Raw genomic sequence first — 25,600 nt, forward strand, 5'->3', positions numbered from 1 at the left:
TGAAGAAGCTGGTGGTGGGAGGAGAACAAGCCATGAAGGTTGGGGTTGTAGTACCAGCAAGAACTTTACTCTACTTTGACCCCTGCAGCCGTGCCACGCCCACAAAAAATCTGTCCTACTGTTTACTGACAAGAAAGGGGTCCATAGAGTGGTGTGTTTGTTCTCAGGGAACAGCATCACCCCCACCTGTCCCTCCATATTTGTTGTGCTTTTGAACACTTCCACGCCACCAGATTGTTCACATCAAAAACCTCTAAATCCTTCAAGAGGTCTTGAGCTTTCTGTTTTGCAAGTCTAAGCAAATACACAGCCACATCTGTGCACTGTGGGAGAGCCACGTCAAAACTGGATTAGGAAATGCAATCAAAGTGGATTAATTATAGATGCAGGGCTGTTAAGTTCTGCCTCATCTTTGCATGCCCATGCATCTCTGCCTCCTGCACATCAAAGCAGAGTGCAAGCTGTCCAGAGACAACCGGTCCAGCTCACCGGTGTCCAACGGCTGAAGACAAACAGGTCATGAGTCCATATTTTCAGAGATAATTGTAACAAACAGTGCATTAATTTTTTACTACACTAAATACAACCATTCAGTGCGTTTGCATGGGAAGTTTAATTCCTCTTTAATTCAGAATTAAAATTAAATCAGATTTAAAATGAGTAAAAATGACCATGTAAACACCTAATTCTTCACAACACAGTGACTCAGCGACGGAGCATCTTCAGTCAGAGGTTTATTTGGATCAACTGAAACACAGACCGCTACAGGAGATCCCTCCTGCCCACGGCAATAAACCTCCACAATGACTCTGAATAAACTTAATTTCCTTTAGGGGATTATTAGATATTTCTGAATTGAAAATAACATTTGTAGGGCTCACACAGTGCTCATCCTGTTCAGATACTCTATCTCTCTCTCATCTCTCTATCCACTGCTTGACTGTCTGGCTGACATCAAAGCATGGATGGGCAGAAACTTCCTCAACCTCAACCAGAGCAAGACCGAGACCATTGTTTTTGGAAAAACCTCTCCAGCCTTCTCTATCAATGCCCTGGGCCCTCTCACCTCTAACATCAGGCCCTCTGTCAGAAATCTGGGCGGGATTTTCGACAGTACCTTTAAGTTTGAGCAGCAGGTCAGTGCAGTAGTTCGTTGTGGCAGGTTGGAGTGGCTGCAACCACTCAGCTATCACACAGGTGTGTCCCATCAGCCTCTCCAACCTGCCAGCCTTGATAAAGAGGACTGAGAGACTCAGGAGGAGGCTGCTGCTGAGGAGCTGTGTGTGTTTCTGCACGTTTTGGGTGAGAAATAAAAGGGTCTGAACGAAACTCTGTGTCCTCTCTGTCCTTCGGTCGGGCCCCCGTGGCACGCACCTTGCCACACTGGCGCCCAACGTGGGGCTTCGAAGGACGGACGAGGGGGGGGCATGGAGCGGGCCCTGGACGCGCTCGCCCGGGCCATGGCGGGCATGGCGGCCGCCTTCCGGGACCAGGGCGAGCGGCAGCTGGCCGCGATAGAAGCCCTGGTGGCCGCGGGGCGACCCATCCCTGCACCCCGTCTGAGGGCCGCCGCAGCAACGCGGGAGGAGCTGGCGGCGCCGCAGCTGAGAGGCCGGGAGGCAGAAGCTGCGGGCCGCCAAGCGACGGCTCCCGAGGCGGCGGGACCCGCGGAGCGGCCCATCCCTGCACCCCGTCTGAGGTTTGCCGCGGCAGAGCTGGTGGCGCCGCAGCTGGGAGGCCGTGAGGCAGAAGCTGCGGGCCGCCAGGCGACGGCTCCGGGGGCGGAGGCGGAGATGGAGGCGGAGGCGGCGTTGGCTGGGAAGGCGGCTGCGGAGGCGCAGCCGCAAGCGACGGCGGAGACGGGGCCGGACCAGCAGCCCGCGCAGGGCTGCGTCGCGGAGGGGAAGGAGGCGGTCGTGCGCGCGCCGTGTGGCCCGAGGCCACCATGGGCCCGGCCCCGAGCGCATTTTCCACGGCGGGAGAGCCGACGCCGGGGACGACCCCCACGACGGGACCGCAGGTCAGGCCGACGCCGAGGACGACCCCCCGACCAGGAAGGCCCGGGGGGTTCTGGGCTTCCTCTCCCGCTCCGAGGGGGCGGGGGGGGGAGTATGCTCGGCCGGACAGACCCCGGCTCGAGGTTGGCGTTGGGGGTGTGTGGCAGGTTGGAGTGGCTGCAACCACTCAGCAATCACACAGGTGTGTCCCATCAGCCTCTCCAACCTGCCAGCCTTGATAAAGAGGACTGAGAGACTCAGGAGGAGGCTGCTGCTGAGGAGCTGTGTGTGTTTCTGCACGTTTTGGGTGAGAAATAAAAGGGTCTGAACGAAACTCTGTGTCCTCTCCGTCCTTCGGTCGGGCCCCCGTGGCACGCACCTTGCCACATTCGTAAAAGCTTCTTCCACCTGAGAACTATTGCCAAGGCCAAAGCCGACCTGCCTCAGAGCGATCTGGAGAGAGTTATCCATGCTTTCATCACTTCACAACTGGACTACTGCAACGCCCTATACACAAATCTCAACTGCAGTTAGTTCAAAACTCAGCCGCTCGACTCCTTACTTACACAAAGAAGTGAGATCACATCACCCCGGTGCTTGCATCACTCCACTGGCTCCCCATCCACTACCGTATTCATTTCAAACTTCTCCTGACCGTTTACAAATCCCTCCACGGCCTGGCCCCCTCATACCTGTCCGACATTCTCCACCACCACGTCCCATCTAGAGCACTCCAGTCAGCCCACCAACTGTTGGTGGAAGTGCCCAGGACCAGCTCAAAACCAGGGGGGACAGAGCCTTGGCTGTGGCCCCCAGACTTTGGAACTACTGGTACTACAACTGGTACTATAACTGGTACTATAACTGGTACTAGTGGTACTATAACTGGGGACAGAGCCTTCGCTGAAGCCCCCAGACTCTGGAACTCCCCCGCCCTACACATCCGGGCGGCCCAGTCTTTACTAGGGGTGTAACGGTACATGTATTTGTATTGAACCGTTCGGTATAGCGTGTTCGGTTCGGAACGGAGGCGTACCGAACGAGTTTCCACACGGACATATTAAGTAGAGGACCGCACGTTGTGGAGCAGAGCGCTGCTGCAGTTGCGCTCACACCGAGAAAGTATTAAGATTAAAGAAAAAAGCACCAACTAATGAAGAACTAAAGAGCTAAGCACATAATTGTGACAAGTCCAGTGTTTCCCCTACCATTGTTTAGGCCTGGCGGGGCCTGGCCAGGCCTAAAAAAAAAAAAACAATGATCATTTACGTTTATGAGCGCCTCTGCAGCGCTGTTCTGCAACTAGGGATGCAAATTATCGATTATTTCATTAATTGAAAGTTGATAACCTTATCGATCGATCATCGATTAGTTGATAAGCGGCGTTTTTCCCCCATCAAACATAATTTTTTTTGCTTATATAAAATACATTTTAATGTATTCCTTAATCAAATATTTATTTGATACAAAAGTAACAAAAAGACATTTTTGTACCACAAGGAATATAATATAAAGTGCACTTCAAGGCTATTAGTAGTAGCAGCAGCCATAATAGTGTCATTTGTGTCAAGCAAATTCTAAGTTCTAGTTACGTTTTAAGTTAGAGTTTTGGCAGTGTTCAAAATAAAATGATGAGACCTGCTGTATTGGAGCACATTTTCTTTTAGTTAAAACTGTAGCGGGGACAAATGTTTAGAGAAACCTATGTATGTACCGGGTGAAGGCTGATTTATGGTTCCGCGTTACAACAACGCAGAGCCGCCGCCGTAGGCTACGGCGGCGGCTCTGCGTCGATTTAAGGCGGAACCATAAATCAGGCTTTAGGGGAGTAACAACCAGAAGAATATAGAGTGGATTAAAAATAAAAGTTAAGCACTGAGCTACATGTGTCTCCCGTCTGGGCCATTGCAGGCTCATTGCCTGAGCATGATATTACTAAAACCAAACATATCCGCCGTCTCTTTCTAACTTTATGTGCGCGACGCACCGCGTTGTGTCGCATTAAATGTGGTCCGGGCGTAATACCAGCTGGTGAAATTAAACGAAAAAAATAAATAAATAAATAGATTAATTGTAATCGTTAATTTTAATCGGGTAATTTCATAACGGCAATTAATCGAAAATCGATTAATTATTAACATCCCTATCTGCAACGTGAGTCAACCTGCTTCGTTGCCTAGTAAAGCCTGAATTATGGTTCGGCGTTAAATCGACGTAGAGCCTACGCCGTACGGTACGCAGCGACGTGCACCGTACGGCCGCTCGCTGCGTACTCTACGCCGTAGGATCTGCGTTGGTGTAACGCGGCACCATAAATTAGCCTTAACGATGCGAGTACCGCTGCTGAGAGCGCGGGCATATTATTATACATTATGGGATGTATAGAGTTTGTAGCTAGCCAACTATGGCGCCGGCCAAAAAAAACAAAAAATATCGCGGGCGACAGACATTCTTCATAAAGAAATGTTTCTGCCAGGTCCGTGTGTTTGTGTTTGCATGTGACGCTGCATGGAAGCATGAAGGAAAACACAGCCCGACGACACACCATGCGTCCGCTGGGTCCTAGCGCCGGCACACGTAGAGTCAATGTTACTTTGTGTGTGTGTAATAAACAACTAGCACGTTTATATTTTTTCTTTTTTTTTTTCTTACTGTACCGAAAATGAACCGAACCGTGACCTCCAAACCGAGGTACGTACCGAACCGAGATTTTTGTGTACCGTTACACCCCTAGTCTTTACATATTTTTAAATCTCAGTTAAAGACCCACCTTTTTTCCCTTGCTTTTAATTAGTGTATTTTTATATTGTCTTATTCAGATTTAGTCTCTTAGCCCTTTTCTTGTTCCTTTTTTATGTCTTTGCTTTTTAAGCACTTTCTGTGAAGCACTTTGGTTGCGGCTCAGCCGTTTGTTTATGTGCTATACAAATAAAACTTGACTTGATTTGACTTGATACTGCACCTGCACATGGATCAAGGACATCATACAGCTGGGTCCAACTCTCCCATAGTAACTGCCTGCTTTCTGGAACCTCCACTACGCTAGTCATACTGTGCTCAGACGCACATCACACCTCCTGGCAACAGCACGTGTGTGTGGGCCCTCCTGGAGGAACTAGACTGTGTGGGCCCTCCTGGAGGAACTAGACTGTGTGGGCCCTCCTGGAGGAACTAGACTGTGTGGGCCCTGCTGGAGGAACTAGACTGTGTGGGCCCTGCTGGAGGAACTAGACTGTGTGGGCCCTCCTGGAGGAACTAGACTGTGTGGGCCCTCCTGGAGGAACTAGACTGTGTGGGCCCTCCTGGAGGAACTAGACTGTGTGGGCCCTCCTGGAGGAACTAGACTGTGTGGGCCCTGCTGGAGGAACTAGACTGTGTGGGCCCTGCTGGAGGAACTAGACTGTGTGGGCCCTCCTGGAGGAACTAGACTGTGTGGGCCCTGCTGGAGGAACTAGACTGTGTGGGCCCTCCTGGAGGAACTAGACTGCCTGGTCCACCCCTGTAGGGTCCAGGTATCTCCTCATGCAACCAGCAGTGACACTGATGCCAGCCAACTGCTAAACTAGTGAACAACAGTGATAGATGAAGAGTGGCCTCCACCTGTACATGTATTCCTGTTCTGGGGGTCATCTCACCGTTGCCCCTCTAATGCATCTGTTGTTCATTTTATTCACATGAAAGCCGCTGTAGCCGCTCAGTCACCTCTGCTACTTAACTGACCAGATCAAGATCCCAGACATGTCATTGGTTTGATGTTCTACTGATTTAAGTGTTCCTTTCTTCGTTTTCAGCAGTGTACACATATTATAGTTATATGTAGATATGTCCATATATAGATTTATAGTAATTTCTACATATATAATTGGAGGTAAATATATGAACCAGTGTATATATAGCATATCTACTCTTATATAGTTATTCAAGTATATTGTTATACCATAGCTGTCTATTGTTCTCTATTATATTGTAGTATTATAGTATTATTATAGTATATTATTACATATATACATAGCAGCACAACTAAATGCTGGGTGTTTGTTTTGTTTTCTTTTGTTTGCTTTGATTTGTTTGATTTTGACTATATTTATATATACATATAATTGAGTATTTTATCACTGTATAGAACAGTTATTAAAGTAGGTATGGGTGTTTTATAAGTAAGTTTATTGAAACTTGTCTTGTAAGAATGTTACATGTAAGAATGTATGTAGATTCAGGGGTAGGACTCGAGTGTGTTTACTTCATTCCTACTCTGTTTCGAGCATGTTGGTGATTTCTATCTATCTATCTATCTATCTATCTATCTATCTATCTATCTATCTATCTATCTATATATATATATATATATATATCCCAGATTTTTTACTTTTTTGTACTCTTTTTTTAACATGCATGTTCAAAATAAAATCTTCAAATCAAATCAAATATTAACCAGCTTGCTCATGGAAAAAAGGGAATCTTGATTATTAAGACTCATTCATTTGCAGAAGACATTTTAAATACCGTACTTAAAATTCATGTTTAAAAAAATACTATCTAAAAAATGTTCCAAAAGGGGTCAGAATAATAGATATACGGCTTGGGAGAGGTAAGAGTGGGTCATTTCTTGAGTCATTCAGCTTACCCACGCACAATATGTTTTAGAGCTGTTAAAGAGCAAAGCTGTTAGTACTCCTTAATCCCTAACCCTCTACACACCGTTTTCTTGTGAGAATGGGCATTTTTGGGGGGTTTTTTTGTGTGGAAGCCTGAGCAAATTCCCTTGAAAGAGCAGCCCGGAGGAGATCCGGTTGTCTGGAGTCACGGAGTCCGTGGGCGAGTGGAAGCTGCTGTTTCTGCACATGCAGGATCCATCAATAGCATTAAAGAGCAGCACCTGCTCTCACTCACTAACATATCTATTTGGATGAATTAGGGGAGCTTTTACCACAGTGGCAAGAGCGGGATGCCCACATCCTGATTCATTAGTTAAAAAGCATCCCAATAAATTCACATTTTTTAATGTTTTGCAAATCCATTAAAAGGCATGCTGCAGCTCACTCGGCCCCGTTTTCTATTACAGCCTTCAATAAATGACAATCAGCACTCAGCCTAAATGTGATGGGGGGGGGGCATCAGACTTCTCAGTCTGCCTTTCAAAGCCCTCTTAGCGGGTAAAGACTTATTAGGTGTTGTGTGGTGGCGCTTTAGAGGAGCCAGGCACTTTGTTCCAGAGTTGCCCAGGCTTAAGGTAATGAATAGTCAACACTTGACAGCAGATAATTCACACCCCTTAGCAGAAGAGGTTCCATATCAGTCCATATCAGTTACTCAGATACTACTACCTTTACTTCATGCTAAGTAATCCAAAAATGAATTATTCCTGGACTGATGAAATTCCTTAACATTTTATGTGGTGTGGATATTGTTACTGACCTTCAAAAGAGGAGGACAAAGTGAAAATCTCCTCTGACTATATATGCAGCCACCCACCCACCTACCTACCTACCCACCTACCTGGTTCAGGAGAAGAAACATGTTTTGGCTTGAACAACGTCGGTCATGTTTCACGTTTGCTCATCACTGATGATCAATTGTTGTCAGTAATGAATGACTACAGCCCCGGCACATCCATCAACTCTGATTTAACTCAGGTAGATACCGGGACAAGGAACAATCTAAATCAACTCAATCCATAATCTATGATCTCCACTCCGGCACACAAAAGGAACTCTTTGAGTTTTAACAGTCAATTTTTCTGGGCAAAGTTTTAATACCAGCAAGTAGAAACAAATGGTCTTTATTCTAAAGCAGGGGTCTTCAACCGGGGCTCCGTGACCCCTAGGGGGTCCGCGGAGGGACTGCAGGGGGTCCTCCAACTTAAAAAGAAATAAAGGCAATTTTAACCAAAATAATTTGTGAGAGTTAAAAAATGTTTTATAAATTATATATATATACAAAAATTGTCTTTATTTCTCCCCATTATATACATGTATGTATATGTATATGTGTGTGTATATATATTATATATATCATTGAGAAAACTCCATTACCAGGCGATAATAATCAACTTTTGACAATAACTATTTAGTCTACAACTCCACATAAATGATTCCCATGACGTGAGTCATGTGACTAATGTCAACTTTAGAGCGGAAAAACAAACTAGCTAGCTGTTTAAGAAAAGAAAATTTTTTGCGAAATTGACTTGGCTATTTCATATTTAACGCTAGTTAGACCTGAAGGATAAATTAGTGACAATAACGACGCCTAAAGCTGGAGATTGTAACGTTACAGCTCGGCAAACCAACCATCAACCATAACCACATGTAGCTAATAACCCAGTCAGGAATTGGTTAATAAGGTGATATAAGCAGAATAAAACACATTCAAAAGTTATTATGAGCCAGGCTTAAAATGTGACACGTTAAAAAAAAAAAAGGGAAAGAAATCTGAATTCCAAGCGGGGGTCCCTGCTCTGTTTTTCTGTCATCCAAGGGTCCTTGGGATAAAAAAGACCCCTGTTCTAAAGAAACCAAGGCTATTCATATTTAGAAAAGATGTTGGTTTTTTTTGAGACCCATGGATGAAACGGAACAAAACATCAACAAAACATGTTAATTTATTGTCTGAAAAATGGTTCAAATGTTATTTTGTTGTCTGAAAAATGATTCAAATGTTATTTTATCGTCTGAAAAATGGTTCAAATGTTATTATATTGTCTGAAAAATGGTTCAAATGTTATTATATTGTCTGAAAAATGGTTCAAATATGTTATTTGGTTACTTGAAAAATTTAAAATATGTTTTTCTATTTTTCTTATTTTTGTGAGGGGGGATATATATTGTTTTTTTCGGCACTACCTTGTTCTCTATAGCTGATATAACATGAATTACTCCTATGTGGGATCACTAAAGTTCTTATTTTTGCCATCTGATAAAATTAAATATATTATATTTGGTGCCAAACTATTTCCCAAGTATATTAGTGCGTGTGTGAATGAATAAATGAGACGTAAAACGTACATTTCTTTGTAGAAAGGCGCTTTATGAAAATAAGTCCATTTACTTGTATTAGTTTACAGCGCAGTCTTGAACATCCAATATGGCGGCGACGTTGACGTACGGCTCAGCGCTCGATGGGGCGTCTACGTATAAATGTCTATGATAACAACAACCGGGAGAGAGCGTGGATAGCATAAAATGTCAGCGGTGTGGCAATACTTCAAAGTAAAGGATGAAAAAACTGGAAAGGCAGAGTGCAAAACGTGTGAAGCACAAGTCTCAAGCTGCTTTCACATAGAGCGCGGTTTGCGGCGCGCCCACCGCCGGGTAGGGCGCAGAGTCGGCGCAGAGCCTCCACCACCTCTTCTCCTATTGGACACGCCGAGATGTCCTCACAGCGCGGAACGGTGAAATTAAAGAATGTTCAATTGGGGCAGGCAGTCGCGGCACAAACGCCGTGGCAGAGCGGTCCGCTCTTGCGCCGCGGTAGCACATACACAATGAATGGGAGAGCCAGGTCTGCGCAGTCTGCGCTTTGCACCCTCTATGTCAGGGGTCGGCAACCCGCGGCTCTAGAGCCGCATGCGGTTCTTTAGCGCCGCCCTAGTGGCTCCTGGAGATTTTTCAAAAATGTTTGGCCCTTTTTTCCTTTTTTTCCCTCCTTTTTTTCCCTTTTTCTTCTGTTCTCTTTTTTCTTCCTTTTTTCCTTTCCTCTTTAATCTCGACATTTCAACTTTTTTCTCAACATTTCGACTTTTTTCACGAAATTTTGACTTTTGTCTCGAGATTTCGACTTTTTCTCTACATTTTGACTTTTTTCTCGAATTTTTGACTTTTTTCTCGACATTTTGACTTTTTTCTTGAAATTTTGACTTTTTTCTCAACATTTCGACTTTTTTCTTGACATTTCTACTTTTTTCTCGACATTTCTACTTTTTTCTCGACATTTCTACTTTTTTCACGAAATTTTGACTATTTCCTTGACATTTCGACTTTTTCTCAACATTTCGACTTTTTTCTCGAAATTTTGACTTCTTTCTCAACATTTCGACTTCTTTCTCGAAATTTCGACATTTTTCACGACATTTCGACTTTTTTGCCTCGAGATTTCGACTTTTTTCTCCAAGTGCATAATGAAAAAAAAATCTTCCCCCAGTTATAGCTACACATACATGCAACATGTGTTGTCTTCATTCTAAGGCTTATACAAGACTTTTCATTTTTTGCGGCTCCAGACATTTGTTTTTTTTTTGTGTTTTTGGTCCAATATGGCTCTTTCAACATTTTGGGTTGCCGACCGCTGGCCTATGTGAAAGGAGCTTCAAACACTTGAAGAAATATCACACGAACGAGCATGCAGAGTTCCTGCAGCGCTCGTTGGCAAACAAACAACTGGTAACTGTACCAAATATTAATGTCCATGGACCACTGGTTCTTGGTAACTGTACCAAATATTAATGTCCATGGACCACTGGTTCTTGGTAACTGTACCAAATATTAATGTCCATGGACCACTGGTTCTTGGTAACTGTACCAAATATTAATGTCCATGGACCACTGGTTCTTGGGGTAACTGTACCAAATATTAATGTCCATGGACCACTGGTTCTTGGTAACTGTACCAAATATTAATGTCCATGGACCACTGGTTCTTGGTAACTCTACCAAATATTAATGTCCATGGACCACTGGTTCTTGGTAACTCTACCAAATATTAATGTCCATGGACCACTGGTTCTTGGGGTAACTGTACCAAATATTAATGTCCATGGACCACTGGTTCTTGGTAACTGTACCAAATATTAATGTCCATGGACCACTGGTTCTTGGTAACTGTACCAAATATTAATGTCCATGGACCACTGGTTCTTGGTAACTGTACCAAATATTAATGTCCATGGACCACTGGTTCTTGGGGTAACTGTACCAAATATTAATGTCCATGGACCACTGGTTCTTGGTAACTGTACCAAATATTAATGTCCATGGACCACTGGTTCTTGGTAACTCTACCAAATATTAATGTCCATGGACCACTGGTTCTTGGTAACTCTACCAAATATTAATGTCCATGGACCACTGGTTCTTGGGGTAACTGTACCAAATATTAATGTCCATGGACCACTGGTTCTTGGTAACTGTATGGGTCACTGTCAAGTCCAACTGCCTTTAAGAGACGTTTTAATAGAAGGTTTCATCTCTGTATGAGGGTATGCATTGATGTCACTTTCCCACTGGTCCACGCCCCCTTAAGGCTGATTTATGGTTCTGCGTTAAACCAACGCCGAGCCTATGCTGTTGCCGTGACGCCGCCGTGAACCCTTCGGACTTCTCCGTCACTCCATTTCTCCGCGGTGCAGTACCCCCCAGAGCACTAGTTGATACTTTGTTTAGCTTCCGGCTTTTCCGGCCACAGTGAATCAAAGAGATAAGGACAACTATTGTGCAAAAAGATAAAACAAAACAAAATCACAAACACACGAAAAAAAGAGCACTGAAAGTTCACGACTGCTTCACGACTCGGAACCGGAAATGCGTTGCTACCAAGCAAACCAATCCCAGCCCTCTCGGTCTGAGTTGGGTCTGCGTCGCCTCAACGCTTAGTTCCATTTTTTGGGAGGTGCAGGTCAGGCTACGGCGTAGGCTACGGAGAGACTCCCGTGGAGCCACGTACCTTACGGAGTAGGTTTAACGCAGAACCATAAATCAGCCTTTACTCGCACTGAGTGGCAAAAACAGCTCCAACTAGTAGGGGAAACTGTGGAGAAGACGGGATAACAGCAGGTTATGGGCTTAAATTAACATGGGCGGCAGGAGGGCGGCCAAGAGGTAGGAGGTTAAACTGAGATCTTCACGTCTGATAAAATGCTTGTGAGGTCCACAGCTGTGCTTGATCAAAGTTCAGAGAATGGGAGTCAGCATGTGCAGGGTCTGCATCTTCACCTGTTTGGTGTGATTGGTGATGGATGACAGTGTCTACTTCAGCAGACAGGATAGTCACAGAGCCTGGAAGAAACAACCCTGTGTGTGGAGCTAGTGCTCTGCCCCTTCAAAAGGAGCAGAGCAGATGTAAGCCCCTGTGTAAGAGTCCGCTGCTTTCTTATAGAAAACCTGCTAGGTGGTTTAGGGAAAGCCTTTCAGAGGCTCAAGGGAATGTTTCTCTGTGTGTATTTGTCAATCAATCTGTCAGCCAGACTGATGGATCATTGTGTTGCCTGACAGTTAGCTGAGGGCTACAGCACTTCCATTAAGAAAGAACATCAGTCACTGGGTGCGGCTGGCCCGCTCCTGTTTACCCACACACTCTCAGGATAACAGTGACTATACAGTACACACAGCATGTAGCAAAAGCATTACAACCATTTTCAGAGTAGGTGAAGATCATTAATCTTCTCCTTAAATGTGTGATTTTTCTGGGAACCAAAGCTAGACCCAGCTAAAACCTGTAGCAGCCCGAGCCTGAGCCGTGGTGACAGCAGCAGGTTCCTCCCCTCACCCTCAGGCTGGTACATCATTTTCATTTTAAGTACCGGTACTTCGAAGCTATATTTTTCTGTGATGTAAACAGATAACATACCGTGGGGCAAAAAAGTATTTAGTCAGCCATCAATTGTGCAAGTTCTACCACTTAACCCTTGCACTGTCTTTGGGTCAAAATGACCTAATTGTCCTGTCCTTCTTTCCTCCTGCTCTCTCCTTCCTTCTCCCTTCCTCTTTCCTCCTGCTCTCTCCTTCCTTCTCCCTTCCTCTTTCCTCCTGCTCTCTCCTTCCTTCTCCCTTCCTCTTTCCTCCTGCTCTCTCCTTCCTTCTCCCTTCCTCTTTTCTCCCTTCCTTACTTCCTTCCTTCTTTCATCCTGCTCTCTCCTTCCTTCTTCCCTTCCTCTTTTCTCCTGCTCTCTCCTTCCTTCTTCCCTTCCTCTTTTCTCCTGCTCTCTCCTTCCTTCTCCCTTCCTCTTTCCTCCTGCTCTCTCCTTCCTTCTCCCTTCCTCTTTTCTCCCTTCCTTACTTCCTTCCTTCTTTCATCCTGCTCTCTCCTTCCTTCTTCCCTTCCTCTTTTCTCCATCCTTCCTTCCTTCTTATCTTCCTATTTTTTCCTTGTTTTCTCCCTTCCTTCCTTCCTTCCTTCCTTCCCTCCTTCCATCCTTCCTTCCTTCCTTTCTTCACTTCCTTCCTTCTTTCCTCCTGCTCTCTCCTTCCTTCCTTCCCTTCCTCTTTTCTCCCTTCCTTCCTTCCTTGTTTTCTCCCTTCCTTCCTTCCTTTCTCCCTTCCTTCCTTCCTTTCTCCCTTCCTTCCTTCCTTCCTTCCTTCCTTTCTCCCTTCCTTCCTTCCTTGTTTTCTCCCTTCCTTCTTTCCTTGTTTTCTCCCTTCCTTCCTTCCCTCCTTCCATCCTTCCTTTCTTCCCTTCCTTCCTTCATTCCTCCTGCTCTCTCCTTCCTTCCTTCCTTCCTTCCTTCCTTCCTTCCTTCCTTCCTTCCTTCCTTCCTTCCTTCCTTCCTTCCTTCCTTCCTTCCTTCCTTCCTTCCTTCCTTCCTTCCTTCCTTCCTTCCTTCCTTCCTTCCTTCCTTTTCCCTCCCTTCTTTATTCCCTCCCTCCCTTCCTTCCTTCTTTTCATTCTCCCTTCCTTCCTTCTTTCCTTCCTTCTTTTCATTCTCCCTTCCTTCCTTCTTTCCTTCCTTCTTTTCATTCTCCCTTCCTTCCTTCTTTCCTTCCTTCTTTTCATTCTCCCTTCCTTCCTTCTTTCCTTCCTTCTTTTCATTCTCCCTTCCTTCCTTCTTTCCTTCCTTCTTTTCATTCTCCCTTCCTTCCTTCTTTCCTTCCTTCTTTTCATTCTCCCTTCCTTCCTTCTTTCCTTCCTTCTTTTCATTCTCCCTTCCTTCCTTCTTTCCTTCCTTCTTTTCATTCTCCCTTCCTTCCTTCTTTCCTTCCTTCTTTTCATTCTCCCTTCCTTCCTTCTTTCCTTCCTTCTTTTCATTCTCCCTTCCTTCCTTCTTTCCTTCCTTCTTTTCATTCTCCCTTCCTTCCTTCTTTCCTTCCTTCTTTTCATTCTCCCTTCCTTCCTTCTTTCCTTCCTTCTTTTCATTCTCCCTTCCTTCCTTCTTTCCTTCCTTCTTTTCATTCTCCCTTCCTTCCTTCTTTCCTTCCTTCTTTTCATTCTCCCTTCCTTCCTTCTTTCCTTCCTTCTTTTCATTCTCCCTTCCTTCCTTCTTTCCTTCCTTCTTTTCATTCTCCCTTCCTTCCTTCTTTCCTTCCTTCTTTTCATTCTCCCTTCCTTCCTTCTTTCCTTCCTTCTTTTCATTCTCCCTTCCTTCCTTCTTTCCTTCCTTCTTTTCATTCTCCCTTCCTTCCTTCTTTCCTTCCTTCTTTTCATTCTCCCTTCCTTCCTTCTTTCCTTCCTTCTTTTCATTCTCCCTTCCTTCCTTCTTTCCTTCCTTCTTTTCATTCTCCCTTCCTTCCTTCTTTCCTTCCTTCTTTTCATTCTCCCTTCCTTCCTTCTTTCCTTCCTTCTTTTCATTCTCCCTTCCTTCCTTCTTTCCTTCCTTCTTTTCATTCTCCCTTCCTTCCTTCTTTCCTTCCTTCTTTTCATTCTCCCTTCCTTCCTTCTTTCCTTCCTTCTTTTCATTTTCCCTTCCTTCCTTCTTTCCTCCCTTCTTCTCTTTCTCCTTCCTTGACAAAAGATGAGAGAGGCTTGTAATTTTCATCATAGGTAACTTCAACTATGAGAGTTGGATTGTGTTCATCATGTCTTCAGATAGATATCCTAAGGTTTCTTTTTTCCAGACAAAGTTCCGACTTCTTACCTTCCAGTTTCGGCGGATCTCCCGCCTTCCTCAGAGTGTCACGTGATGGGAAGTGACAACGTCCTTATCAGCTGTTTTTACTATGAGGGCGTGGCCGATGTAATAAAACTTACATAGGAGAAACGGGAAGAAGCTTCAACACGAGGAGAAAAGAACATCAAAAGGAATGCGAGAAGGAGACGGAAAAAATTCAAACAAGAGCAATAAAAGAGAAGTTATTGCAAGAGACCCACAAGTCAGCCATAACAGACCACTGTAAAAGGGAAAACCATATCATGAAGTGGGACAAAGCCAGAGCTCCGCACTGAGGATAACAGACACCAGCGCTGGATTTTGGAGGCCGTAGAAATAAGGATACAGATGGCAGCACGCAGTAAACGCTGGTCAAGAGCAGAGACCATTTATCTAATAGCTTGGAGGACCTGGAAATAATTCAAAGAAACGATGGCAATAAACATAAAAATGGTGAGCTTTTCAAAGTTGTAGCGGCTAAGTTTAACTTCCGGTCCCCCCCCTATCCAATCAGAACCTTCCCAACCCCCAGACCTGGAGAGGAATTGGAGAAAGACCATCAAACGTGTTTTCCATGTAAACCTCAATTCGGAATTACTATTTCCATGTAAACTCCAAGGAAAATAGTTTAATTTGGAATTATTTAATTCTGAATAATTAATTCCAAAATAAAAAACATCATGTAACCGTGGCCAGTGAACCGTCATCAGAACATGTGATGCGTGCGAGGGCAGGACTCGTTCTGCCGTGTGTGAACGTCAGATACATCCATGTATACGTGTTTCAAATGAGTTCATGTATATGAGTTTGTATAGCCGTGCAGCAGGAATCTTGGCAACACGTTTATGGTTTTGCAACTTGACACATCTCACATGCTGATCAGGTGAACTTCACAGTTCACGTGCACAAGCAATCATACAACAGAAGAATGAAACCCAGAGACGTCCAGGCGGGGACCGGCTACGCTCGGCTACGCTTTCCAAAAACCTCCACCTCCACATCCAGATGCAACACAACCAAGATCCATCCGTCAAATCTCCGGTGGGGTCAATCCATCAAACAGTGCTGGCTGGATAACAGGCAGGGATTGGAGAATCCACAGCGCTCACGTAATGAGACCCCAGCGTTCTACAGGACTGTCTCAGAAAATTAGAATATTGTGATTTTCTGTAATGCAATTACAAAAACAAAAATGTCATACATTCTGGATTCATTACAAATCAACTGAAATATTGCAAGCCTTTTATTATTTTAATATTGCTGATCATGGCTTACAGCTTAAGAAAACTCAAATATCCTATCTAAAAAATTAGAATATTCTGAGAATCTTAATCTTAAACTGTAAACCATAATCAGCAATATTAAAATAAGGAAGAACACGGTGTTATCGCTGAAGGATGCATCGCCACACCTAACAGAGGACTTTTCATGATGCTGGAGAAAGTAGTTTGTTAAACCGCCGGGAAGGTTTAACTTACTATGTCAAACTATTATCAACACAATTAAATCTAAGGAAAAAAAGACTGAAAACAAGAAAACGGTTGACCTAACTCTCACAGGTACACAGTTTACTTCCTGATGTAGATATGATGATATGATATATAGATATGATGTAGAAACATGTAGATATGTACATGTATTAATATATGTAGATATATAGATGTATATTATGGATATAGATATGTTAGATGTAGGTATGAATATGGATATAGAGTTGTATTATACGCACAGTATTTGTGTATCTATATCTTTATTAATATATATATTGATTTATAGTTAGATGTAGATATGTCAATATTTAGATTTATAGTAATTTTTATGAATATGATTGGAGGTAAATATATGAACCAGTATATATATATATATATAGCATATCTATTTATATAGTTATTCAAGTATATTGTTATACCATTGCTGTCTATTGTTCTCTATTATATTGTAGTATTATAGTAAAGTAATGATAATGTAATACTATACATTATAATTACTTCTATTAGTACGTACATACATAGTAGCACAACTAAATGCAGGGAGTTTGTTTTGTTTTGACTATATTTATATATAGATATCATTGAGTATTATATCACAGTTATTAAAGTAGGTATGTGTGTTTTATAAGTAAGCTTATCGAAACTCGTCTTATTATATGTAAGAATGTATGTAGATTCAGGGGTAGGACTGGATAAGTGTTTACTTCATTCCTACTCCGTTTGGAACATGTTGGTGGATCCGTGAGGTCTGCCCGAGTGCTGTACACACACATATATATATATATATACACATATACATATATATATATATATATATATATATATATATATATATACACATATACATATATATATATATATATACATATATATATATATATATATATATATATATATATATATATATATATATATACATACATACATATATACACATATATACACATATATATATACATATATATATATATTCTGTTTTTTTACTTTTTTGTACTCTTTTATTATCATACATGTTCGAAATAAAATCTTCACAAAAAAAAATGCCTTCAGTTTATTTCATGATTGTTATTATCATTCCCTTATTTTTTGTCTCATAATTAAAGGAATAAAAGGGAAAAACATTGAAAATCTAACAATGATAAAAAATATTTACGCATCAGCGGACTGTTTTAGACAATGTTTTTCAAGCACAGTTGTAATTGTTGAAAGTCCTGAGAAGTAGCAGCGAGAGCAGGAACAGGAAACTGACCTGGTCCAGGTCGGAGATGAGGACGGGCTTCTCGTCAAAGCCGACGGCCATGGGCTCGTTGGGAGGGATCTCCACCTCCTCGTACATCTTGTTGTTTTCTCTGTGGATCCCTTCAGGCAGCAGCATCTGAACGTGACAGACAAGAGGAGCTCACTCTCAACCTCACTCTCAATCTCACTCTCCACCTCACTCTCCACCTCAGGCACGTTCAACTGGAACAACACCCGTCACAAATATACTTCACTTCAGTGGTCTCCAACCTTTTCTGAACCAGGACCGGTTTAATGTCTGACAATATTTTCACGGCCCATTCTAAAGGTGTGTAGCTGATAAAAACTAAATAAAATGACAAGATCGACATTAAAAACTGTGGTATTGTCGCTATAGTAATATTAATAATAATAAATAATAAAACATAATTTTCGAAAAATTAAAATGAAATAATGGAAATTGTAAATTACCTTTAGGATGAGTATTTCTATAAATGTGTTTTTATGTTTTTTTTCTTATTAACGTTATTTAAAGGCAGGCTTTTATTTTATTTTTTATAGGAGACCGATATTTAGTGCTTTTATTTTGAAGGCGTCTCACCGAGACCTCTTAAACATCCGGCGCTTCGGACTTTAACGGTAAAAGTTTAACGGCAGTAGAAAGTGTGTCTGAAAGACTAAACTAGTGTCAGGAATGCTAAAGTGAAGCCTAACTGACACAAAAAGCTCCTGCTGATAAGGATTTGTGCAAATTTGATGCCGTATTTATGTCCAGCTTGAGTTTGGTCGCTCATGTATTGTGTTAACGGTAGCTTTATTGCAGACCGAGGGCTCGTGTTGAATATGATCTAAATTTAAAAGTGTGAGCAGAATGCAGTCCATGTTTTAACTGCAAAAATAATACAATCCAACAATGCCTCCAAACCTTTAACCATTAAAACATTGATACCAAACTGTTCAGAGTTGTTTATATATGGAGGCAGATTTGTTTCTTAATTATTCAATCAAAAAAATATATTTTCAATGAAAAAAAAATAATAATTTCAATAAAAAAAAATGATTTCAATCAAAGAAAAAAAGTGTTTGAATGCAAAAAAAATATTTGAGACTCAAAAAAATGCATTTGAACACTGTTTTTCTTTGATTGGAAATGTTTTCTTTGAGATAAGTGAAGTCTTTCAGTTTGAAGCAACTTTTTTGATTGAATTGTGTTTTTTTGTGTTTGGGCCACATTATGGGTCGGACATTTGTGTCTATCATTTAATCAAAAAAGAAGTTGCTTCAAAAAGAAAAAAAATATTTTCAATAACAAAAAAATCACTTCAATTAAAAAAAACAACTTTTTCAATCAAAGAAAAAAAGTGAAAAAATAATTTTTTATGATTGAAGCAATCTTTTTTTTTGATTGAATAATTAAGAAACAAATCTACTTCAATATGTTTCTAAAATGTTTAAGACTACAGGGCGCTTATCTATATTTGAGGATTGATAAGTGAAGTGAGAGAGCTGGAGTTTTGCACAATAGTTGTCCATATCTCTTTGATTCAGTGTGACTGGAAAAGTGGGATAAACCATGAAGGAAAAGAATGCACCCCCTAGTGCTCTGGGGGGGAAGTGCACCGCGGAGAAATGGAGTGACGGAGAAGTCCGGAGGTTCACGACGGCGTCACGGCAGCGGCGTAGGCACTGCGTTGGTTTAACGCAGAACCATAATCCAGGCTTTAGCCTCACTGTGTTGTTTGTGTGGATATGTCCACATGTGATTGCTGTTATTTCCTAAAAGTGTATGGTCATGCAAGCTAAGACAATACCAAGAACACTGACTGTGTTTCCATGCATCAATAACCCTTTTAAAACCCCAATATTGGCATTTTCACGGCCATGTAAACACCAATAACCCCTTTGAATAACCCGAATTTGCTCATATTGGGGTTTTTAAAAACCCCAATATGAGCCCTGGGTTACTCCTTTTAAAACCAGAATATTGTGTCATGTAAACACCATGCGGAATATCCCGCTGAAACGGAACATGAATTTGTTTTCAGCTCATGCTCTGTTCACAAGGAATCCTGGTCTTTTGAGTCCAGGAAGTTCTTCTAAACACGGAGAAACCAAGACCAGGAGGAGACTAATCACTTCATAAATGTAATGAAGGATATGAACATTTCTGCATTTGTAGACGGTAGAAAGTACCGGGATAGAAGATTTACAAGAAGGTGAGAGAAAAGTTGCGCAAAGCAGCATTTGTTTTGGATACAGGAAGAAGAAGTGGAAATGACGGTAATTGCGTCATCACGTTCTCCGTGCGTCGCTGGTTTGATCCAGATATCCTGAATGATTAATTACCATGTAAACGGAATATTCCCAATGTTTCAGTAACCGGAATATTAGCAATAACCCGAATTTTGACTGCATGTAAACGTAGCCAGTGTTACCTTTGATGCGACCTAAGGAAAGGCTGCAAAGAAGCTGGTGATCCGAGGCCCAGAGCCGACACCTCAAAATCCTTGATTCTGCGGGCTAAAAACCTTGATTTTGCGGACTAAAATAATTGATTATGCGATTAAATGTGCAGGTTTTTTATGTGCTTTTATGCGGTGAAATTGCGGAATATGCAGGAAGTCGCGGAATATGCAGGAATTTGTGAAATATGCGGAAAATTGCGAAATATGTGGAAAGTATGCAGGAACTGGAAAAAAGAGGAGAAGAGAGGAGAGGGGCGGTGGTGGCCCGGAGGCCGGCTGTCTCTCTCCCTCCAGCCCGCGGCTCAGTGCTCGGGTGATTGCCGTGCGCACCGGCACGGGGAGGGGACGAGCCGGAGCTCCGTCACCCCACGCGTCCGCCGCCAAGATCCCCAAGTGGATGGGAGCGTGCGTCCGCCTCCGCCGGCCTTCGCAGGCGCAGTGGTGCGCGGGCAGCGCGGAGACCTGAGTCCACCGGCAGCCGCGCCCACCGCGCAAGCGGGGGGCTCGACGGAGACGGCACTCCCTTTTTCCTCTCACCCCCGCGGGTGAGAGCTGCTGTTCGGGGGGTGGCAGTTTCTGCGAGGGGTGCGGAGGTTCCCGGGCGGGTCCCGCACGTCGCGACCGGGCGTCCCGACATGTCACTCACAACACTTCCCCCTTTTTCCAAACTTTATGCGAAAATGTGCAGCTATTGTGAAATCAAGCGAGCCCCGCATAATTCGCATATTCAGCGCGGACATATGCGATCATCGCAGGAAATATGCGCCCTTTTAGGAATAAATGTATCCCCGCGTAATCTGCGCCATTTGGCTGATTATGCAATGAATTATGCGATCGCGTAATGACAAACTCCATCACAAGCAGAAACAGTGGACAGTTGGTACAGAAGTATCTGAGACTCACCCTGGCTCCTCCAACAAACGCCGGAGCTGTTGTTGCTTCTGCATAGTTGTCGTAGACGTTAGGATACCGGACCCGTTCATACACCCTTTCTCTGGTTAGGACGGGTTCAACGCGTGCGTTCAGCAGAGCGTGCTCTCTGTATCAACACAAGATGTACATTTTACATTTTACATGACGACATGCAAGGAAAATGTACACTCAAGACATGAGGAAACGTCCCCGATGTCAGTCATGGCGCTGTGAAAGCGCAGAGCTTAACACGTCATCACATCTGCATCCTCTCAAACATCATCCTTATTCATCTTTGGCTTGAAAAATAAATGCTACTTTTGATGGATGGTTGAAGTGAAGAGGCAGAATTGAGGCGTTTAGCTCCCTCCTAAAGTGGCTTGCCTCACCACTATTTCTTTTCATTCACACTGCACTGGATTTGATCATAGTAACTTTTTAATTAACCCTCCAGGACAGTTCTAATAATTCTTACACTTTAACCCTTTAGCGCAAAAAATGTGCATTTCATAAGGTAGCTATAAAACATATTATACATTAATATTATATTCTACTTTAATTGAGCTAATTTCTTTCACCAATATCTGACCTAAGTATTGATATCAAATATTCATGATTTTTTAAAGATTTTAACACTTTAAATGCCAGGTTTTTGTCACGATGCCACCATGTATTTAGATGAAAAAAACAGAAAAAATGAATTATTTTCAATATACTACATGCAAAGTAGATTTTTTTGTTTTGGATTATTACAGCCTGGGATATGTCAATGATGAGTAGCAACATTGATTTTCATGCATTATTATTTTTTGTGCAGTGTCAAATACTCACACTTTGACCCTTTAGCGCAAAAAATGCGCATTTTATAAGGTAGCTATAAAATATATTATACATTAAACAGATCACTGCCCCTGCCCCGCCCCCAAGATTAAAGTTCCTTCTCCCAAGGCTGTAGCCGTATCCTGAAAACTGCCAGAGCTTGTCAGGTTTGTTGCAGACCCTTACAGAGCAGGCAGAGATGGACAAAAGAATGACAAGTAACAGCAAAGGGAAAGGAAAAGCCCAGGGGAGACGTACCGCTGGGCTCTCATCTCTCTGGGCTCAAAGGTCAGGGCGGCATCCGAGGAGTCGCCATCATCCGTTCCTTTGCCTCTCTTCTTTTCTTTCTTTTCCTCTCTCCGGTACATCTTCATCATTTGTTTCTCCTTCTCTGACTGGATGGTCACCTGGCAGCCAAACGCAGGCTTGGTCACCTCACTACTGAATTTTCTACCGGCATCTGGGGAAGACACAGGTGCAAGCGTTTGTACGATAGAAGCAGCCGTTGAAAATGTTCCAGCGCACTCGTCTCAGTCATTTTTACCATTAAGGCCAACTATTAGTAACGTGAACGGAGTTGGAATAGTTAAAACCACCCACACTCTGCACACAGGAGCATGAGGACCAGGTACATACAACACACTGCAGCATCTTATATGCATGCAAAAAGACAAGTGCAGCTTTAATAAGCACCGATAGCAATGAGCTGATGTTCAGCTAAAGGAAAGAAACAGACTCTTCTCCTCCGTTGTTCCCCGATGGTGGAACCACCTACCAAACTCTGTCCATCTGCAGGTCTGGACCTACTTTTAAGAGCAAGCTCAAGACCCAGCTGTTTTAGGAGCACTTCTGCATCTAGTACGGGGGTCGGCAACCCACGGCTCTAGAGCCTCTTTAGCGGCGCCCTAGTGGCTCCTGGAGCTTTTTCAAAAATGTTTGACTTTTTTTTTCCTTTTTTTCTTCTTTTTTTTTTCCTTTTTTCTCTTTTTTTTCTTTTTTTTCTTCCTTTTTCCTTTCCTTCTTAATCTCGACATTTCGACTTTTTTCACGAAATGCTGACTATTTCCTCGACATTTCAACTTTTTTCTCAACATTTTGACTTTTTTCTCAAGATTGTACTTCAACATCAATCTTGACATTTCGATTTTTTTCTTCAAATTTCGACTTTTTTCGCGACATTTCAACTTTCTTCTCGAAGTGCATAATGAAAAAAAAATCTCCCCCCAGTTATAACTAATATAGAAACATGCAGCATGTGTTGTCTGCATTCTAAGGCTTATACAAGACTTTTCATTTTTTGCGGCTTAAAGGTGACCTATTATGGCATTTAATGTATATTTTAAACAGGCCTTGAATGTCTTAAAAATAATCTAAAGCTTGTTTTTTCTACATAAATCATAAATCCAGCCTGTGGGCCCTGTCACTAGTTTTACCGCTTCTAACCTCTTTTTCTGCGCCTCATTTTTAGGGAAGGGGGGGGGTATGATAATGAGGCTCTGTGCTGATTGGCTCCCTGAATGACGGGTAGCAGGGGAGGAGAATAAACCTGCTCCACCAGAGCAGCCCGAGTCTGTAAATTATCACAACACTGAATTTTCACAAATGGAAACTTTATTGTTAAAAAAATTAAATATGAGTTGTATATAAATAACATTTATGCACTATTTCAGCCGGATCTACCCGGCGGATGCTGAACGCTGGCCCCGGAGCCACGCCGGGCACCCGGCTGGAGCAGCGCGCATCACCGCGGCTTTAACGGGGGAATCTGACCGGTTCCGACCGGCCGGGACCGCAGGAACCGGCCTGGACTGGTAGCAGGGACTCCCGGGGACCGACCAGCGGAATTTCAGCCGGATCTGCCCGGCGGATTCTGCGCGACGGGCGCTGCAACCGCACGGCCGGCGCACAGATCGGCTCCGGAGCGCATCCGCGGCGCATCTCCCGTTACCGGTGATCAAACCGACAGATTTCGCTGAAAATCTCGGAGGGTGAAGCTGGTCCAGCCTGGGACAGATCCCCGAGGACCCAGCTCCCAAACCACCCGGGAACCTGGATGATTTAACCCGGATCCGCTCAGCCGCGGCGCCGCGTCCGACTGGCTCAATGAAAGGACCGCTCCAGCAGCGGAGAGAGCTGGTTGTGGGCGTGGTTTCAGCAGCGGAGGCTGAACCTATGGAGATGAGCGCCTATGGTGACGTCACCCTAGGCGCAGATTCAGAATGGCTCAAAAAAAGGTCACGTGACACTGGGGGACTCTGTCCGGCGGGGGTCAGAGACCCTGCAGAATTTCATGGTATTTTGTCTCCCCTGTGCTGGCAGGGTGAGGGGAGACCACTTTATATATGTTAAAACAAGAAAAAACCTGTTTTTCATAATAGGTCCCCTTTAAGACATATTTGTTTTTTGTGTTTTTGGTCCAAGATGCACGCACTTCTAGACATAGCTTTCTTATATAAAAACAATGATAATCTAGCAGTGGCGTGGCAGCACGTGAGTCCAGCTGGACTCTCAGCAGTCTGACCAGCTCTGATCCAGCTGGACCTGAACTGTGGGATTTTGTGCTTGTGATAAAAGAGTCTGCTGATATTCTGCTCATATACTGAGGCTACAGTCCTGCAGCGGTCGCAGGTTCCAATCCCGGCCTGCACACCTTTGCTGCATGTCATCAGCATTTTCTGTCTCTCTACCCCCTTCCTGTCTGTATACTTTGAATAAAGGGCCATTAAAGCCCCAAAAAATCTTAAAAAAAAAAAAAAAAGCGTGCTAAATGACAGTAGTAGTAGTTGATGTTACTTGTGAACAGCAACCTTGAAATGTTTAATGTTACAGTCATACTCAAAACAAATAACTATGTGGCTAAAGGGGACTCTACAAGCTGTTGAATCATGGGTAATACTTCAAAGTTGAAAGAGAGTGCAAACTGGTTTTCTCATAATTGTCCATTGAAAACAGCAGAGTTAGTTCAGGGTGAAATAGTAAGATCATGTCAGCGGTGAGCCATAAGAGCTGATTCACTGACAGCTCTATAGAGTCCTGGTCCAGGTGGGGATGAATACGTAAAGGTTTTGTTTTTCCACAGTTTGAGACACAACAGCTCAATGAAAGACAGCATAGTTCTTGAAAACAGATGAAATGTGATGATTGCACCGTGGCCTGGGCTGACAGACTCAATGATTTCTTCTTTATCTTGTCTAGTGGGCCGACCTGCTGCAAAGCCTCTCTAGGATTCTAACAGCTCCCCTACTCCTGTCACTCTGATCCTCACTCCCATTACCGTTCCCACTCACATCCCCTCTCTGTTACTCTGTCACCTTCTCTGCACCAGCTCTTCTGTCTCAACCGTTCTCTGTCCGTTACCTTCTCTTTGGGCTCTACTGTGTCTACTATCTGTTTTAAAAGATTACCTCCTAAAATAAATTACAATAAAGGATTACCTCCAGTGTGCAGCCAATTGCCAGTTATCCCCATCCTATAATTGCTTAAAAGAGCATCATCAAATTATATTGTGTTTACAGTGGTTGTACTGCCTTATTTGTGTATTTTCAAGTGAAATTCAAATAACAACAAACACACATATACATATATATATATATATATATATATATATATATATATATACACACACACACACACACACTCACACACATCGACATACACATACACAGGACTGTCTCAGAAAATTAGAATATTGTGATTTTCTGTAATGCAATTACAAAAACGTCATACATTCTGGATTCATTACAAATCAACTGAAATATTGCAAGCCTTTTATTATTTTAATAGTGCTGATCATGGTTTACAGCTTAAGGTTAAGAAAACTCAAATATCCTATCTCAAAAAATTTGAATATTCTGGGAATCTTAATCTTAAACTGTAAGCCATAAT

At 43.1% G+C, this 25,600-nt stretch overlaps 1 protein-coding gene across 3 annotated transcripts in view; it reads right to left on the reverse strand.

The window, feature by feature from the left end:
• ascc3 (activating signal cointegrator 1 complex subunit 3) overlaps positions 1-25,600 on the reverse strand; it is a 277,397-nt gene that overhangs the window by 214,710 nt on the left and 37,087 nt on the right. For all 3 annotated transcript variants that reach the window (XM_061715394.1, XM_061715404.1, XM_061715413.1), the window contains exons 6-8: positions 21,974-22,175; positions 20,888-21,023; positions 17,530-17,655 (exon numbers count right to left, since the gene is read on the reverse strand). In XM_061715394.1, coding sequence (XP_061571378.1) covers positions 17,530-17,655; positions 20,888-21,023; positions 21,974-22,175 — 464 coding nt within the window. The remainder of the gene's footprint in view (positions 1-17,529; positions 17,656-20,887; positions 21,024-21,973; positions 22,176-25,600) is intronic.

This window comes from Cololabis saira, chromosome 3, assembly GCF_033807715.1.
Source record: "Cololabis saira isolate AMF1-May2022 chromosome 3, fColSai1.1, whole genome shotgun sequence".
NCBI lineage: Eukaryota > Metazoa > Chordata > Actinopteri > Beloniformes > Belonidae > Cololabis > Cololabis saira.